This window comes from Halichoeres trimaculatus, unplaced genomic scaffold (assembly GCF_033239565.1).
Source record: "Halichoeres trimaculatus isolate MK-OKI-2021-1 unplaced genomic scaffold, fHalTri1.1 fHalTri1_scaffold_7, whole genome shotgun sequence".
NCBI lineage: Eukaryota > Metazoa > Chordata > Actinopteri > Labriformes > Labridae > Halichoeres > Halichoeres trimaculatus.
In genome coordinates this window covers 12258210-12274029 of record NW_027437185.1, presented here as the reverse complement: position 1 = coordinate 12274029, position 15820 = coordinate 12258210, and the positions used below count along the sequence as shown (strand labels likewise).

Below are 15820 nucleotides of genomic sequence, written 5' to 3'. Positions count from 1 at the left end.
AGCTCGCGAGAAATGCCGTGGGTATTTCAAGGAGCTGTGGGATTAAAGGGCGCCCGTTTCATGGGAGGGAAGGAAATGTGGAAAGTGGTAAATAAACACACAAACATGCATTGAAATATGTGTGATTACTTGAACAGTTTTATCTATTTTAAGTTCAAATAATTAATATGACTCTTGCGTGTTCAATTCAAGCCTACAGCCCACTATCACCCCTCACTCCCCCTGTGTCTCTCCTGTGTTATGCCTTGAGAGAAGGGAAAAATCCCTGCCAGGGCACGTCTGAACTGTGACAGCCCCGCCCATTACTAGTCCTGTGGTTTTGCACCTGCCTCACCACCCCTGCCACTTTGAGCGCAAAACCTCCTGGAGCTCCCGTACCTGCACTGCAGCGTTTCTCCAGCCCTCACTACTCAATCCTGTTTCACCGGGACCCCTGTGCGGCTCCGCTCAGGCATCATCGTCCGCTGGGAACAGGTATGCAACATGAGGGCTCTCTGATTAGCGACTGCAGCCCGGCCCCAACTGGTGAAGACGTAGCGGTAAAAAGAAAGAAAAAAGAAGAGAAATCGGTGCAGCCAAAGCGGGGATTTGGTGAGTGTTTCATGTCAAGGGGGAGAAACCCGCGCATGTCCTTTTACATGCGCTAAGTACCGGAGGAGGTGGACGTAAACATGCAATAAGTGACAGTGGCAACCAGGTAGTCTACTACGCAAGAGCGCTCCCTCCGGACCTCCTCACTGAACTTTACCCGCTTGGCTTTGACGCGATGGCTGCTACTGCTCTGGGGGAAGTTGGAGGCGTCTTGCACGGCATCGATGGTGTCGCCCAGGTAGGGTCCCATTTTCTGCTGACCCCACATGGGGACAGTCCGACGCTGCTGGGGGAGCACCTCATTTCTGGGGACAGGCTTTCCCGGAGCACCACGGCGGATTTAGCGCACCTAAAAGGGATCCTCAGGAGGAGACAGTTATACTGCAGGACGGGTTTTCACCTGGAAATACTTCCGGATGGCACAGTGCAAGGGACGAGGAAGGATCACAGTCGTTTTGGTAAGTAAAAAAAATATTACAAACAGATATACTCAGAAATATTTATAAATATTAGACCAGGATTTAAGATAAAGTTGGACTGTTGAAGAATAAAAGATATGATTGTGCTAATATGCTTTCAGAATTTGTGTTTTTGGGTTGTTTGATAAAAGTCATCTCAGAAAATAACTGTGTTGTTCTTCTGCAGGTATCTTGGAGTTTATAAGCCTTGCTGTTGGGTTGATAAGCATTAGAGGAGTGGACAGTGGACTTTATCTGGGGATGAACGACAGAGGAGAGCTCTATGGATCTGTAAGTGCCAAATTTCTTCTTTTATGTGGCTTAAAAACCTAATGTTTGAGATTGTGCTGGCCATAGAGATGTGTTTTTCCTGTGATGATTTGTAGTTTGATTCTCAGGAAGATATATTTAGAGCTATAAAGTGAGTCTGCATCAAAAGCCAGGACTTCTTTGATGTCGTACTCTCTTTTTTTCAGGAGAAGCTCACAGCTGAATGTGTCTTCAGGGAGCAGTTTGAGGAGAACTGGTACAACACTTATTCCTCCAACCTCTACAAACACGGAGACAAAGGGACGCGTTATTTTGTGGCATTAAACAAAGATGGGACACCAAGGGATGGGACTAAATCCAGGCGGCACCAGAAATTTACTCACTTTTTACCCAGGCCTGTGGACCCGGACCGTGTGCCAGAGCTGTACAGGGATATCCTGGGACACAGCTGAGACTTGGAGGCCTGGTCCAGTTAAGGAATAGCTGCTAAAGCCCTGGAAGGCAGGGAGCAGGGAGGAAGAAAGGGATGCAGGCGTGGGGATGTGGCCGGTGCAGGCTGGTGGACAGCAGCCCGAGCAGAAGGGATAAAGGCACCGGGGCCTCTTATAGGAATGCATGGGCCATCTCTCAGCGGCCAGGAAGACAGGCTCGAATGTCTGCACACTCGTCGTGAGGGGGTCATTTGTTTCAGAGGCTGAGCCACTCCAAAAAGTACCTGCATGGAATAGGAGATGAATGGGAAACAGAGCAGAGGAGCATCTCCTGTGGTCAGATGGAGAGGTCAGCTGATGCGTGAGAGGAAGCTGTGAGGTCATGAAACAGGAACTGTCGACTCGGCGTCATTTCTCAGAAGGACTTTGAAGGAAATCTGTTTTTTTCTTAATCCTTAACCAGTGTCTAGACCTGTTTAAACAGAGCGGATATGTAACAATTTATTTATTCATTTTAGATACATATATTTATGTTTTATATTTATTTATTTGAGAATATATTTTTTACAGTTAGATACATGCAATATCAAGAAAACCACTAGTACTTGTATCGATTATACAAAGACTGACTCACTGTACTATTATGTCTTTTATTATGAAACGAAACTCTGAAAAATGACCAAAAATCAAACATATCAGCATCATGTGGATAAGATCACCACATCTGAAATGCATTTTGTCACAATGTGGCAACTGTGAATCCATTTTTAAAGAAACTCTTGTAACATCAACGTAAAGCATCCAAACTACACTTTTGCTTGTGTTACGAGACAGATGTGAAGATAGAAAACTCCTGATACCAACAATAAACGACTTAAACTTTCACCTCTGCTGAAAAGTTTTTGAAGAGTACACATTCTAGCTTTTAATAGTGTCGCCTTTGCAGGAAAAATTTTTTTACTGCTTTAATTGTTTATCAGAGTTTAAACATATAAACCTGCTTATGAGACCAGTGTTGTCTTTCTTTATGGACACCCTTACGCAAAGAGACGAGTCGTAGAAAAGCAGAAGGCATAAAACTTCAAAGACTCAGTCCTGAACTCTGAATGTGAAGATCACACAACAACAAAAAGGGCCAAACACAATCTGACCTTTTGCTCAGGCCGGCAACTTAAGCAGCTGTAGAGAAGTGCAGGTCAGAGCGATAAGGATCAAGCACTCTCATGAAGCAATGGAAGTCAAGGTGGCCAATACATGTGTATGTAATGTCTTATTTTTACTTTATTTGTGACTTAGAAATGTTTAAAGTAGAGTGTTTTTGTCCTGATCTACCATCTTTTTCGACATCAAAACAAAGCAAGAGTGTGTCCTAGTTAGTATCTTGTATCAGTGCACAGTTTCCTCCACGGTTGGGGGGGGATCTGTGTTGAAGCATGAAAGCTCAGCCTGTGATCTCAGCGTGTGTGTGTGATGGCGAGCCAGTGGGGGTGTCTCAATCCAGGGAGTCAACGCTGCTGCCAGCCCTCTCCTGTCTTCAGCGCGATATTGTGGGACTTTCCCACCTGCACACCTTGAACATCAACAAGCTTCTGTCGTCGATTAATGACAGTATCCCAGAATGTATTATAACCTGCGTGCGTGTGGACATCCCCTGTCCAGCAGGTAAACACACGCAAGCCTATGAGAAGATGAAAGAGGACTGTGCTGCTTGTTTGTGGAAAGAAACTGTCGCTGCTTGTCTTTCTGTGAGCTCCAAAGAAAAGTTAACAAGCGTGAAAATGATGGACAGGGTGTGCTTCATTCCTCCGATCCCGTCATTCCAGGCAGAGGAGTGTGTTGCCATAACAGTTTGTCCTCGGCTTTGACCTGCTGAGTTGTTGTCGCAGTACCTCCACATAGAAAAGCAGACTTTGTGAAAATCAAAGAGCATCACCCCCTCCTCCTCCACATCCTCCTCTTCATCCTTCTCCTCCTCCTCCCTTGTGACATTTTGAAGCTCATCCCTGTGAACGCGTTGGAAATCCTTACTTGTGATACCTGATGCCCAGAAGTGCTCTTTGGCACTTGTTTAACCGCTGTTTTTGGAGTCTACTTGGCCCTGAGACAGATGCTTTTGTTCCTCCTACCCCGCCTCCTCCAGGTGGTCTCCTGCTCCTCGCTGAAAACACTTAAACCCCTCATCCGCAGCCACTCTAGCGGGCTGTCTCACACGCTTAATGGACGCTCTCTGACTTTCATCACCTCCTCAGCCGCGGCCTTAAAGGGCTCTCGAGGAAACCCAATCAAGTGTGTGTGTGTGTGTATATGTGTATGGCATAGGTCCACAGGCAGGTGTGGAAGTCAGTGATCTTCTGTGTCTATCTTGGCGGTCAGGTCAGACAGCGCAGGTGTTCCCTCTGCACTCGAGCTCTCACACTCTGATCTCAGGCCTGCTGCTTGTCAGCTGGGGATATGACTTAGCAGCAGTGAAGGGAAGAGGAGGAGGAGGAGGAGGGTGGAAATACAGTAGGCTTTGTTGTCTGCCCCCAATTATCAGAGAGCATAATTTCTATATTTAGTAAGCTGAGTTTGGGAAGACAGGGGAGGTGCCGAGAAGCTCACCTGTTGCTGTAAAGCCGTAGCCACTTCTAAGAGTGTGTTTTCGCAGGGATGGTGTCTGCAGCTTTATGTTATTTGAATCCTGCAACTATTGATTTCAGGCTCTTTGTTGTTTGTTTATTCCTTACTAAATTGCCGTGCACACAAATTGTGAGCTGCGTGTGTGGTTACAGGGATTACAGCAGAAGTGTAAGTATAGCGTTATCCACGGGATACTTTTAGGTTTTCATCTGAGAGAGGACAAAAAGAGGGGCAACAGGAGAGGAGAATCTTCAACCACTGGGTTCAAACATTATACACCAGTGTTTCAATCTTTGAAAGGTGTTTATTTAAAAAAAAATGTCTTCACACTTCCTGTTTTTGTTTCATTAAAGTTCATCCACTCTCAGCGTCTTTGCTCAGAGGATTTTGCGGTCTGCCTTCCACAAGCAGCAATTAGTCCAGCATACCTGATTTCCTGACATCCCACATCTTGAGCTGTCAGCTCCAGTGGAAAATATGCTCCTCTGTTTGCATCTCCATGGAGACGTGAGGCGAAAACATCACTGTTTAGGTGTTATGGGGAACAGAAAGTAAAGGAAGACGCAGCCAGCCCGCTGTCAGTCCTGTCGGTGAGTTCATATAGTAAACAGCACTGTGCTGCGTTCAGGGGCCCTGCTCGTGACTGACAGTGTTTTGTTTCACTCAGGAGATGTGAACACACCTGAAGGAGAAACAAACACACGGCTGACGTCAAATACAGCACACACGTTCAGAGATAGGATGACAGGAGGTAGAAGGATGCTGACATACATTTACACAACTAACAGTAAAATAACAACATGGCTCTGTTATTCACTGTTTACAGTTTTTATTCTCAAAGTGTGACGTTCTTTGTTGATCAAACAGCCAAACATCTACTTTAAACAAAGCCTGAACTATTTATTCCACTGAAAATTAACATCATGAAAAACATTTGATGAAATATAAGCACATTTGTGAAAAATAACTCAAGAACCCAGCTTGAATGCTTACAACGAATAAGAAAAATCCTACAAACTTACTGAGAGCAGTGGTTTGAAACAGGTACACAGAGAATAGCTACTGTTTTTTTTTTCTTTGATGGATAAATTTAATAAATAAATAAATAAATAAATATAAAAAAAAAAAAAAAAAAAAAGATGCATAGGTAAAATTGCACTAACCAACAAACTGGTTCATTTTAACTATTTAAACCATTAAAATGATGCTTATGTTGCAGCTGGAACACTTGCAAAACAGTAGACATAGTTGAAAACCAAAACAAAGTGCTGAAAGAGGCTAAAAAATACACTGAGCTAGTCACATGACCTTTCTCTGTTTTTTCTTAATTTTTTTCCTTTTGAGTTTTTATTTTGTTTTGCCTTTTTATGAGTTTATACAAAGAGGACAGGATAGTGGAAAGAGTGGGAAACAGGGCGAGTGTGGGGCTTGATATGGGGGAAAAGGACTATAGGTTGGATTCAAGTCCAGGCTGTCTGCTGAACAGCCAGCCTCACAGTATCAGGGTTTAGCTCTATACACAAGAGAGGAGTGGACCCAGGTGCAGAGTGACTCAAAAAAGGTTTATTGAACAAAAGTCCAAACCTAATATCCAAAACTCTTCAAACTCACAAATCCACAAAGCATTTACACAAGGAAAAAAAAAGCCACAAAGGAAAAAAATCACAGGGATGACAAGGAATGACAGGATATGACGTGGTGTGAAATGAGCAACTGACCAGGAACTGAAGAATCACAGAGACTAAGCTCATATCCACAAGTAGCCAGGTGTCTGTGAAAACTCATATATTTTTATATATTTAGGCCTGTCATCCAAATATAACTGTGGTTTTAGGGCATTTAAAAAAACGTTTTATAACTCATCAGCATTCTCCACGTGGAGAGAATGAGATATGAACTTTCTGGTAACAGCCTGAAATTTTTCAAGATATGGAACCAGGTGCTAGGGCAACTGAATGACCAGTGATACCTTCTTTCATCACCCATCCTGCTCGCAGACGGTTGTACAGTGGAGCATGTTGATGGTGTAGCTATTACCCCCTTTTCGTTCTATTTTATTGAAACTCACATGCCTTTGTCACCCTTTTTTTTGAGTTAATCTTCCCATTGCTGTCTATGTATTGATCACTGTCTTATTTTTTGTCTCATATCTGTTGTAATCTCATTGAAAAATCACCATAAATAAAGTGTTACAAAAACACCCAATGTTTTATGAAAACCCAACCAAAGTGAGATTTTTGAAAACTCTGGTGTGATGGCCTTGTGCGGATGTTAGGAAACAGAGTTTTTGGTTCCCAAACCTCATAGATGAATGACGGGGCTTCATTCTGATTGGCTGGCGTGGGTTTTACGTCTGAAAAGCACTGACATGTGTGGGTTTGGCATTTTTCCAGTAGCACTTATTAGCGGATTTGCCCGGTTACGTGTGGACGAAAGTATTTTCTAGAAACAAATGAGGAAGGATATTCACTTTTGTAAACACCGGGCCACATGTGAACAAGGCCTAACTAGACAAAGTGTTAATCAACAAAGGTGTGTGATGAGACTCTCGTGAAACACATGAGGGGAATTCAAGGCAGCAGAGAAATCTAAAACCAGACAAACAGGGAGCAGGTGTAAAGTGAACAGGAAACACAGAAGACCTGATGTGGAAACACACTGAGAACATATGAGACGGGAATCACTAAGAATAACACAAAGAATAACTAGTGACACCAAAATCCACAAGACAGATCAACACACACATAACAAAAAGCCCAACACATGACACACAGGGCGAGCAGCCCAGACCCGGGTTGTACTGGAGCCCCACATGAGCATTTCTGAAGTAAATGATGTCAGAGGCTGCTCGGGTAAAGGACCATCAGTATTAACACACATTCATACTGTGCTCACCAACATTTCAGCATGGTACTGCAGGAGCTGGGATTGAACCATCAACCTTCCACTTGAGGAATAAACCAACACAATCACTGTGGCCCAGAACACCATTCATGTTACTTGTTACTGATCCACAGTATGTGTCAGTCCAGGCTCAAGCCATCAGTATAATTATAAGATATGTGACGTATTACAAGCTGTGACAGCCCCTGACTCTGTGTGGTGTGCAGGGCTGTTCTACTTTTTCCTATGGCCTGTGAAGGCAACATGGAAGTGGAGTTGGTGTGGAGCCTGATGTGATGAACCTGGGCTCAGCGTCCCAGGACCACTCCGTCCTTTGGGTTCACTCCTTTAGCAGTCTCAGTCTTGGGAGCAGTGTGTGCTCCCTTTGACCCAGCACTACAACACTGCTCACCTTACACACAGACCCAGACACACACTCTTTGGTCACTGATGCAGACTAAACACACCATGGATTGTTGTTTGTTTGCTGTTTCACAGAAATAAATATTGTTGATTCAGCCACATCAGTTGTTTTTCATTGCAAAGTATGTATTAGTTTGTCACGGTGTAGCTGATATACAAAGTTTCATAAGATTTGAAATATCAATGAAAATGATGAAAAGGCCCATGATGCAAAGGGTAGTAAACCGCTTTTTTCTCTCAAAACAACGTCCAGATGCAGCACACTAACTTATCACAAAGTATCTAATTTCATTTTCATTTCAGAGTTAAAATACTTGCAGCACTCGTCTGATCGTCTCGTGTGATTTCTACCAAACACACTAAAGGCACCGATCCTCTGGACTTGCAGTGTGTGTTTCCTCCGTCTCCTCCAGCCTCTTGCTGTAACCCCCTGCTTCAGCCCCCTACATCTGCTGACCAAACCAGCGTGGGAGTCCCTCTGGAGGAGCCGTGTCACCCCTTCCTCTGGCTCATGTGTCCACATTACAAAGTCACAAATTAGGTCTTGACATTTGGTGCTATAATTGCCCCCTGAAATGCATGAGGCATCAATTAGGCACCGTGACAGGTTATCCCTACAGGACATAGTCGCCCTGCTGGACTGCTCGGCTGGAGCACACTAAACACAGAGATGCACACACGCAAACACACAAACACACGCAGCCACACAAGGCAAGAGTCCATAGTCCACATCAGTTTATAGATTAAACACATCAAGTCCAGACACATCAGAAACAGTGGCTTCATGTTCTGTTAATATCCTGAGATTTATACTTTAAGAAGGAATAATGATTGTGTGTGTTGTGTGTGTGTGTGTGTGTGTGTGTGTGTGTGTGTGTGTGTGTGTGTGTGTGTGTGTGTGTGTGTGTGTGTGTGTGTGTGTGTGTGTGTGTGTGTGTAGAGGCCATGTCGGAGGAGTGGCAGTAGGTCTCAGTTTGCTGCTGCTCTAATAACAGCACAGTCCCCTTTGATTTCCAGACTGTGGTGCCGCCTGACAGTTTCTGCTCCCACGGGGCGTGGAGATCTCTGGGGTCAGGAAAAAGGTCAATTGGTTCATTTCCATAGCTCTACTTTAAACATTCTTGTCGGCTTTGGAAGCAATTCAATCAGCAGTGAAAACACTGGTTAGCAGTCTGGAATTAGCAGCCGTCGTTAGCGATGCAGCGTACTCATAAACAAGATGGATTTGTCCCACAGAGGAACACAATGTGAAATCTGTGCAGCTCTGCAAGACCAGGAGATGTAAAAGTGGATGATGAAATATATGAGATTCAGCTAATGTAATAATAATAACTTAAACATGTTGGGAAAAATATATAATAGAGCTGAGATCGTAATAAACAAATTAATTAGCAGTGAGAGCTTGGCTTCTTTATATTTACTCTTTGCTTATCTAAAAGCTTATTCGATATTTCTTTAATTACAGTGTAAAAAAAAGACATCACTGGTGCAAAACGGTAAAAAAGTGGAGTTTTTAAGATGCAACCATACCAATCATACAAAGTTTCTAAGTTAATGATATTTTAGACATCCCTAGACATCCCTCCTTTGGTGCACACAATACCTACCTAATGACACACTGCAAGCATGAATTTAACTTTGGTAATAAACGAGGAACCAGTCCAATCGAACTCTGCAAGCTGCAGAATAAACAAGAAAAGCAAGTCTTTGGCAAAAAGGTAGGACAGGAAAAAGAAAACATTCTCAAAGTCCCTGTAAGGACATTATAAGTGATACTGAAATTAATAGTCTCATTTTTATGTATTTGCATGTTTATCATCCACAGTTTAAAATGACAGATCAAACTATTATCCGACTTTTGTCAAAATCTGTTATTTCTGAATGCTATTTCTCAGTATCTGTGTTTGACAGAACCGCAGAATCCAGCAGGAGTGGGCAATTATTTTTTCCCAGGGGCCACATGAGAAATCACACCAGCAAGAACTTTAATTTGATTTGCCCAGTATTAACTTTTTCCCCATTGTGAAATGCCCTTACTTATATTTCCTATTTATTTTGATTTGGCTGTTACAGGTAAACAGAACAATAACAATGTTTTATTAATATGTACAGAAAATGTAAAATTGTGGTGTAAGTTAAATAAGAAATGCTCCAAAATAAGAAAAAACTGAAAAAAAAAAAAAATCATTGCATTAGGCGTTTCATTTGGTTTTTAGTTTGTTGGTTTCAACAAATACTGAAAAACTTTAAAAACATTTAATCCAAGAAAGATAATAAAAATTACTTAAACGTTCTTTTCTTCATTTTACATATTCAGTGAAAGAGGATCTATGGATTTGTTAAATGTCATCGCTTGCTGCCATCCATGCAAGGCTCATGTGCACAAGTGAGTCAATACGGAAATAATGCAAACGTCACACGTCCCATATTCTGCTCCTTGTCTGCTGTGTAATATAGATCATTGATGCCTTTATGAAATGGTAGCAATATGTTTTGGTCCAAAAAGCCAATAAATCAAGCACAGCAGCATTGTTTCCAGGCTGTCATAGCCCCTCTGTTCAGAACGGTCTGATTTAGTGGGCGTGACCTTCATATGTAAATGAGCCACAGCTGATACCGCCCCGCTCTTCTTTGTCACTGAGAGCAGCGCCACGAGCTCCGGGTGCACAATGTTTAGAAAACAACGAAGCTTGTTCACCATAACATGATAGGCTAAAACAACAGGCTAACCGCAGCTACAGTTAGCAGCATGAAGCTAACAGAGAGACTGGGGGGACACTGAGGAAAAGCTCTCCCATCTGCTCCACAGCACACAGCATTTAAAATGCTCACATTTCAAGGGTCTGAGGTTTGTTGGTGGATGGTTGGTAATGCACCTGGATTCAGGACCAGTCTATTCGCTAGCCCTCTGTTGTACTGTCCAAAGTTGGAAAAGCAAGTTGCCGTGAAGTGACTAGCACACACATGAACAGTTTTACTGAGTGTAGCTGGCACATTTATCAAGGAAATGTGCCAGATACACTCACTAAGTCTAACTACTAAGTCTTGTCTTCATCCGAGATGGGAAGCTTGTGCATGGAACTATGTGACTGTTTACAGCCAAAAACAGAATAGTGATGGCTCTTCAACTTCGGCATCCTCTTCCAGCAGCGGGGAGGAGAGTGGGTTGGGAGAGGGTTAGGGGGTATCTGCTCCGGCTGACCAATCAGGTCAGACTTGCTCCTGATTGGTCAAAAAAGGGAATCGCTGACATCAGCAAATCACCAAAACCCAAACAGCTCGTTTTAGGTCAGGATTTTACATTCACAAGCACTACTAAGTACAGGTTTTGTCATTAAATATCACATTTTGTGGGCTGGGGGGAAAGCCAGAGACCCACAAATTTCACTAAAAGACTTAATAAAGTAATTTTTTGCATAATATGGGACCTTTAATGTTCTAATTTCTGATGAACCTTGCACAGGTCAGACAAAGACGCCCAAAGGGCTGGATGTGGCCTGTGGGCTGTAATTTGCCCAGGTCTGCATTAGAGGCACATAGACCAAAACCTGATGACAACACTACACTATGCTGGCAAAGTTTAGCAGTGAGAAGCAAGATCTGTCCATTTCTCTGCTGAAAATACTCATGGAAGTGGCACTGTCAAAAACTGTTTGTGATAATGTTCATTCCAACCCACAGTCAGCAGTTATTCTGCAGTGGTCTGTTCAAACTTGAGAGTCTATCAATAAAATGAAGAGTGAGGTTACATTAGCTCTGCTTGGTGAGGTCGGAGCTGGTAGATGAGCACAGATAGGATATAACCAGGATTCACAAACCTTACAGACACATCTCAGAGCGCTGGGTTGTGACACTAATTATGGCTGGCTGCTAAACTACGATACAAACTGAGTTTACAAAGTTTGCTTGATGTCACATTTCAAACAATAGTGCTACGTAACTACAAATATAAACATTACCTTGTCCCTTTGCATCCTGGGAAAAGTTGTCTTGAACAATTAAAAAAGGTGATCCATTCTCCATTCACTCAGTTGTCATTTGCAACAGTCGGTGATAGTGCTCATGGGAAACTGAGTCTTTATCCTGGAAAACATGAACAGTTCTTGATAGCCCTCACTGTGACCTTCAGAAAAAAACACCATACATCATATTAGACAAATAACGATACCTCAAAACTAATGTTTAATACCACTGATATAGAAATTATCAGCTTCCTGGCTCTAAGGGAAAAGTAACACAAGTATAAGAGCTTTAAAAAAAAACATAACAGCTTTTCTGTTTTCTAGATCCCCGAATGAAAACCAAAAACCTAATTTCACCACTAACATGAAAGATTTTCCAAACTGAGAAGATGTCCCACAAATGAACCTGTGTCTCTCACCTCATTATGTTTTTACTGACAGATCACCTATGTGTCGTGGTCTGTTTTGACCACAACCGCTGCAATCTCTGCAGCAGAGAGACCACCTCCACGTGTAATGTTCCCCGCCTGGTTAGACAGCGTGTTGGAGGAACACTGTACTCTCTCTGCCCAACCGCTGAAAGTGGAAATGTGCTTTGTTGCCCCCCAGTCAGGCGGAAAATTGCAAACCCATTTGTCATTGTGTGCCAAGATACAGAGGTCACTCAATGGATTCCTTCATGACAAGCTAACGGAGTCGAATGTTTTTCCACAGCCTCACCCTTTCACACCTGCACCTTCAGGTAAAATAACAAAACAGGGGGAGAAGGAGAGAAAAGAGGGCTTAGAGCGAGACTTAAAGACGAGGCAGAGAAAAACGATACACGAGAAGAATTTGCCGTGAAATTTTGCACGTCTGCTGCCCATTTCAGCGTACTTGAGTCTGATATACATTTAGCTCACAGAGGCCGATGAAATACTGGTTTTGGCTAACATCCAAACCTGGAGAATACCTCTAATTCTTCATGTCTGAGCCAAACAGCACTCTGACTGGGATGATGGTTGTGTATTCTTCCAGTTAAAACAGAAACTGCTTGATTTAAAGTCAGAGTTACCATTCTGTGCACAGCCTGAATGACTGTTTAACCCTGCAGACAGGCTTCAACGCTGCAGCATTGTTTCTCTGCCACTGGATGCTTCAAAGACACAAAGACAAAAACTCATTCAGCCTTCAGTCTGAGAGTGTGTCAGTGTGTGCTCCAAACAAATCATGAAGTGGTGTCTGCAGAGGATCAATAGGGATCAATATCACAGACAAATAATCTCTGCTCATTTTCTGCTTGAAGGCGGCGTAATGTGAGAAAAAGCTGAAGTCAAAAAAATAACTTCTTACAACACAATTGGCGGTAAGTTTCTTTTTTCTGCATAACATTATGAGCCAAAAACAGAGGTTAATTTCATTGCAATGACTGAAATACAAGAATGATTGTTTTTTAGTATTTTTTTTTCTATGAAACTAAAATCCCAGGCACACTGAAATAAGCTGGTAGCCCTTCAGTCCATCACCTGTGTACAGCTCAGAGATGGCGCAACATTATAACACAAACACCTCCCCACCTGTACACAAGCAGGTAGTGATCAACCAAAGGATAATATTTATCAATAGAGATACTGTAAACATGACGATCACAAACCCCCTCACCAGCTGTCTGGGACCAGTCCATGGACCAGTTTGACTTGAAGGAAAACATCATTCTGATTAATGGTAGAGGCTACGTCCACATGTTAATTGGTATCTCCAAAAACTGTTAAACTTTATGGGCTCTAAATTCGTGGCGCAGCGCAGCGCAGGGGGCGCAAGCCTGGCGCTGAAAGCTCGCCAGCTCCAACCTGGTCTATCCTCGGCGCAAAGCAGAGCGCACCCCACACAGCTGTAATTTGGTGACAGGCGCACATGTGCGCACATGTCAACAAAGCCTCAGAGGCAGGTTTCCAGAGTGTCAGGCACATTTTAATGCAATAAACAATCACAGCAATCACTATTTAATGTAACTGTCTGAACCAGCATATACATTTATATCTTTATTAACTGTCCCGTCACATCTGATGTCAGATTAAAGCCGTTTGTCATAATGGAAAGTTAACCTGACAGCAGCTGGAGGTGTGATGCACATCTTACAATTAAACAATAAACAGCCTTAACATCTGATACTGAGTATATATCTGGTTCTCTCATTTTAATACATTTAATTCAAAGAAAAGAGGGAGAGAAAAGACAAAGTAAAAAGAGACAAAATAAATGTGCGTCACTCAGGATTTACCTGTGATTTCCCATATTTCTCTGTAAACAGTAATATTTTTTTCTACTTTTCTACACTTCTTATATTCTTTATATTTCTTCAAATTTTTAATTTTATATTCCATTAATATTATTCAATTTTTATTGTTATTGCATTACTGCACTTTTTTGTGAGCTGCTGTGACAAAAAAAATTCCCCAAAGGGGGATCAATAAAGAATATTCTATTCTATTCTATTCTATTCTATTCTATTCTATTCTATTCTATTCTATTCTATCTCCTGGGGGTAGCAAAACACTGATGTGGGGTTTGCAACATACCTTCCATAAAAAACTATTTACAATTAAGAATATTTATCCATTACTGTAAAATAAAGAAACAAAGTAATCTTACTGGTCCAAAAGGGTCCTCACCGACCCTGAGGTTGAACTCAGGCCCTCAAGGGGGATACATTTTTGTATCAAACCATGCTTTCAGAAAATATTTGATCTGTTATTTATGCTCTTTCTGGAAAACATTTTGAGATAATGCTCTCTGTGAATTACTGCAGTATAAATAGAGATTGATTGATTAATATTTCTCTGTTGCCACAAGACAGATAAATCAAAGAAACACGTTTATATGTGCTCATAGGAGGTCTGATTTTCAATTTATCAGCTTCATTCATCAGCATCTTTGACCTCTTTTTCTTTTTTTTATTGTGAGGTCATGGGCTAAAAAGTTTGGGAGTCTCTGCCAACTGAGCAAAGTTCGCTTGAATGTGATGTTTCAGCTCTCTTTACACTACCATTATAAAAGAAAACAAAACAGGACAACCTGTATGTTCCTTGCTAACTTTACAAACCAGCTCAGTTTAATATCTATTCCCAGAGCTGAAAAATAACTTCATACATTATAGTAAGAAACCAAGTGATGGCATTGACATACAGCCAATGGTAGTGCTGATATTGTAGCACCAAATCATGAGTAATAAGTCAAATTTTCCCCAATGGTCAAAAGACTATTTGGTGACTGTGATGTTGTAATCCTGACTGAACAGACAAAAGTCATTTTCTTCTGGTGGCGTATCTCTAGTAAGTCTGAACAGGATATTTCCTTTGTCAGAACTACTGCACATACAGAGTTTGAATAAGGCTTTGCCATTACACTACATTAATCCTTGGTTCTTACACAGTTACATTAAATTAATCACAGGGCTAAACATGGACAAGCCCTGACAGGTTCAGAAGTAGAGACCCAGAAGCAGCTTTTGTCCCAGAGGTTTTCTGTAATAGAAAGGAAACAGGACGACCACAGAAGTCTGTGTGAATCAATACACTCCTAATCTGCTTTAAACTCAATGTTTAATCCACACATACATCACTAATACATGAAGTATATGTGTGTGTAAAGAGTAGAAGGTGGTTTTATACACTTTACACAGCAGGCATGACCATAACCTCAGACTAAATTTAAAGTGGACATTTCAGAATGAGCGAGGACTCATGATTGATTTTCTGTGTGAGCTGGTTGCTTGTTGCTGGCTCTGGATGTGACCTCTGGGAGTGTTAGTCAGGCTGAATACTGTGGGGAACTTCAAACAGGCGTAGCAGCAGCAGCAGAGCTCAGATCCTCCTCCACAGTAATAACCTTGAGTGCTTCTGGAAGAAGGAAATCCCCTGGCCGGGAAAGACACATCACTGCACTACAGAGGAGGTTTAACACTGCCAGTCCTCCGACTCCACCTTCAGATAACAACGCGCAGGGCAAACCAGTAACACAGCGCATGTAAACCCAGACACCTCAGCTGATTAAATTTAGCCTCAATGAATGATCCGTTTGGGTGGTTACTCAGTCAGTTTGTGAGGTGTATTTGTTTGTAGAATGAGCGTCTAAGTCACATAAGCTAAGTTTTATATATACAAACAAATAAATTAAATATCCCGTGAGAGAGTTTTAAAATCAG

The 15820-nt window shown here is 42.1% G+C and overlaps 1 protein-coding gene across 1 annotated transcript; it reads left to right on the top strand.

Moving 5' to 3' along the window:
- Positions 1 to 33: 33 nt before the first annotated feature.
- fgf20b (fibroblast growth factor 20b) lies at positions 34 to 2618 on the top strand. The gene is made up of 3 exons (XM_074674086.1): positions 34 to 1049; positions 1237 to 1340; positions 1526 to 2618. Exons 1-3 carry the CDS (start codon positions 767 to 769, stop codon positions 1769 to 1771), a joined length of 633 nt encoding a protein of 210 aa, XP_074530187.1. The 5' UTR covers positions 34 to 766; the 3' UTR covers positions 1772 to 2618.
- The last annotated feature ends 13202 nt before the right edge of the window (positions 2619 to 15820 follow it).